The sequence below is a fragment of the Merops nubicus genome, unplaced genomic scaffold (genome assembly GCF_000691845.1).
Source record: "Merops nubicus isolate BGI_N331 unplaced genomic scaffold, ASM69184v1 scaffold36373, whole genome shotgun sequence".
Taxonomy (NCBI): Eukaryota; Metazoa; Chordata; class Aves; order Coraciiformes; family Meropidae; genus Merops; species Merops nubicus.
In genome coordinates, this window is record NW_008597499.1 from 14,829 (window position 1) to 17,516 (window position 2,688).

Below are 2,688 nucleotides of genomic sequence, written 5' to 3' on the forward strand. Positions count from 1 at the left end.
CGTCAGCAGCTCGTCAGTTGCAAACCACGGCATCCTCACGAGCTATCAGGAACTGGTGGAAGACCGCTTCAGGAAACCTCACGCCTTTGCCGTTCCTGGCCAGTCGTACCAGTCTCAGCCGCGCCACCACGAGACTCACTTTGGCCGTGTGACTCCTGTTTCACCTGTGCAGCACCAGGCAGCCCCTGCCAGCAGCGCCGCCAAGCAAGAGGGCTTTGCTGTCCCTGCTCCTCTGGACAGCAAAGGAACGGGTTCCTCCCTCAACAACAGCCTGCGATGTCGGAGCGTGAGCCCAGCTGTCCACCGACAGCGTAATCTCAGTGGAAGCACTGTTTACCCTGTGTCAAATATACCACGCTCAAACCTGACGCCTTTTGGAAGTCCAGTGACTCCGGAAGTTCACAATGTATTTACTAATATCCATGCAGACACCAGTGCCAACAACATAGCGCAAAGAAGCCAGTCAGTCCCCTTGACTGTGATGATGCAGACGGCCTTCCCGTCTCTTCAGAAACAAACAAACACTAAAAAAATAACCAATGTGTTGTTAAACAAACTCGATTCTGATAGCGATGATGCAGTGAGAGGTTTGGGAATGAACAACATGCCCTCAAATTACACAGCCAGGATGAATCTCACTCAGATTTTAGAGACGTCCGCCGCTTTTCCTAGTGCCAACCCGCAAAATATGATCAATTCCAGCACTTCAGTTTATGAATTCCAAACACCAAATTACCTCGCAAAAAACAGCAGCACCGATCAGATAAGTTTTTCTTCTGGAGATAACCAAGCACAATCAGACATCGGAGAGCAGCAATTAGATTTTAGCAGCACTGTAAAAGACCTATTAGGGGAGGACAGTCTGCCAACAAACCAGCAGCTGGTAAATCAGGTGGCATCAGATCTCAATAATGTTGCATCTGTCTTTTCCAGCGACATCAGGTTGTCTTCCGAGCTCTCAGGCAGCATTAATGATCTGAACACTTTAGACACAAATCTACTGTTTGATCCGGGTCGTCAGCAGGGACAAGACGATGATGCTACACTGGAGGAATTAAAAAATGACCCCTTGTTTCAACAAATCTGCAATGAATCCATCAACTCAATGACTGCATCAGGTTTTGAGTGGATGGAGAGTAAGGATCATCCTGCTGTTGAAATGTTGGGTTAGTCTTGTTTTATAATATGTATGTAGCACACTGTATCTGGAAGACAGACGTATTGTATTTGTCTTAATGGAAGTGCCTCCCGCAGCAGAAACACTTGCTATGTATTGTGGCATTTTTAAAAAGAGTTTGCTGTACCTTTTGCTCATTCTTCAGCAGGGAAAAGGCAGTATTTCCAATTTTAAATGAATCTCCGAAGGTGGTGGGCTATCAAAGAGCCAGTATTAAAATGGAATTTTATAGTATTTCCCATTCGACATTTCTTATTGCAGCGTATGAAGAGGGGGTTAATAGCCAGCCAGCAATGACAGCTGTGGTCGAGGCTTTGGCAGGGTTTTAAGTCAAGCTCGTTGGTAGGCTTTCCATACTTTGCATTGCTTGTTGCTTCTTTGTAGGTGATCCTTACTGACCTTTGTTGTTCAGGTCTGAAATGCAGGGTGCTTGCAGATAGGTGGGTAGTGGTTACAAGTGAACCAGGTGGCATGCAGGTGCCTGTGGCTTGTGGAGCTGTCCCGAGCCCTGTGCGGTGGTGAACCGTGGGAGATCTCCGTAGTGCTGGTGCCATTGGCATCTGTAGCAAAATGCAGCAGTAGGGAAAACTAACAGGAACGATCAGTGAAAAAGAAAGATGCACTAAATTTTTTATTTAAAAGAAATAAATCTATGTAGTTATTTTATCCATTAATATTCATTACACACTTGATATTTTAGCTCTTGCTTCAATGTTTTTATATTAGGTAAAATTCATGTGAAAAAACTTTGAGCACTGAGATTTCATCTAGGCATAACACCCTATTTTAAAGTGATAGGTACTGTTTTAATTACTTATTATTGCTAGAGAAGGAATGTGATATTTTCCCTCTTTTCTTAATAAAATTGCTGCTGGAGCTCATTTAAAACACAATTTTTAAAGTTTAATTTTTAAGTTTACTCTTTCCTAACCTAGTGGAGGATGTAGGAAGATGTTCTTTTCTCTGCATTTCAGTAGGTTGAGCCTCTCTGACTTTCTTCCTCGCTCTCTTTCTCTCAGACAAAAGACGATTAAAATATTAGAATATGTGGTTGATCTAAAAATATTTCATACAGAGCCATAATACTGCCAGGCACTTTACAGAAACACAGTAAGACACGTGATCTTTCTTTTAGTAAAACTTCTTTTAAAAGTACTTACTGATTTAGAAGCCTGAATTCCATTTTCATCAGTGATTTGACAGAACTGGCAAATCTATTTTTTTTCACAAGTCCTTAGCTGCCCCTCTTGAAAATGCAATTTAGGTTTCTGCTTCGCTAGTTCACTTGAACCAAAAAAGACCTTTGTTTTTATCAGCATGGCATGGATATCCAACAGTCAAAAGAGAGAGGTACTTAACTGGCCATGACGCTGATGCTAGAGCTAGGGCTTGCAGAGGCAAGCTTTTATAAGAGTGGTGCACTGAGGATACTACAATACCATCCTTTAAGCTTGGTATTAAAATTATTTCTTCTGGGAACTGACACTTGGAAAACAGAGAGGAAAACATTT

General features: G+C 42.5%; 1 protein-coding gene across 1 annotated transcript in view; it reads left to right on the forward strand.

The window, feature by feature from the left end:
* Positions 1-1,618, forward strand: part of LOC103769522 (DNA-binding protein RFX7-like) — a gene marked incomplete at its 5' end in the record, with an annotated part of 12,242 nt that extends 10,624 nt beyond the window's left edge. The window contains 1 exon segment of the mRNA XM_008936724.1: positions 1-1,618. Within this exon segment, the coding sequence (XP_008934972.1) occupies positions 1-1,171 (1,171 nt within the window).
* Positions 1,619-2,688: the final 1,070 nt, after the last annotated feature.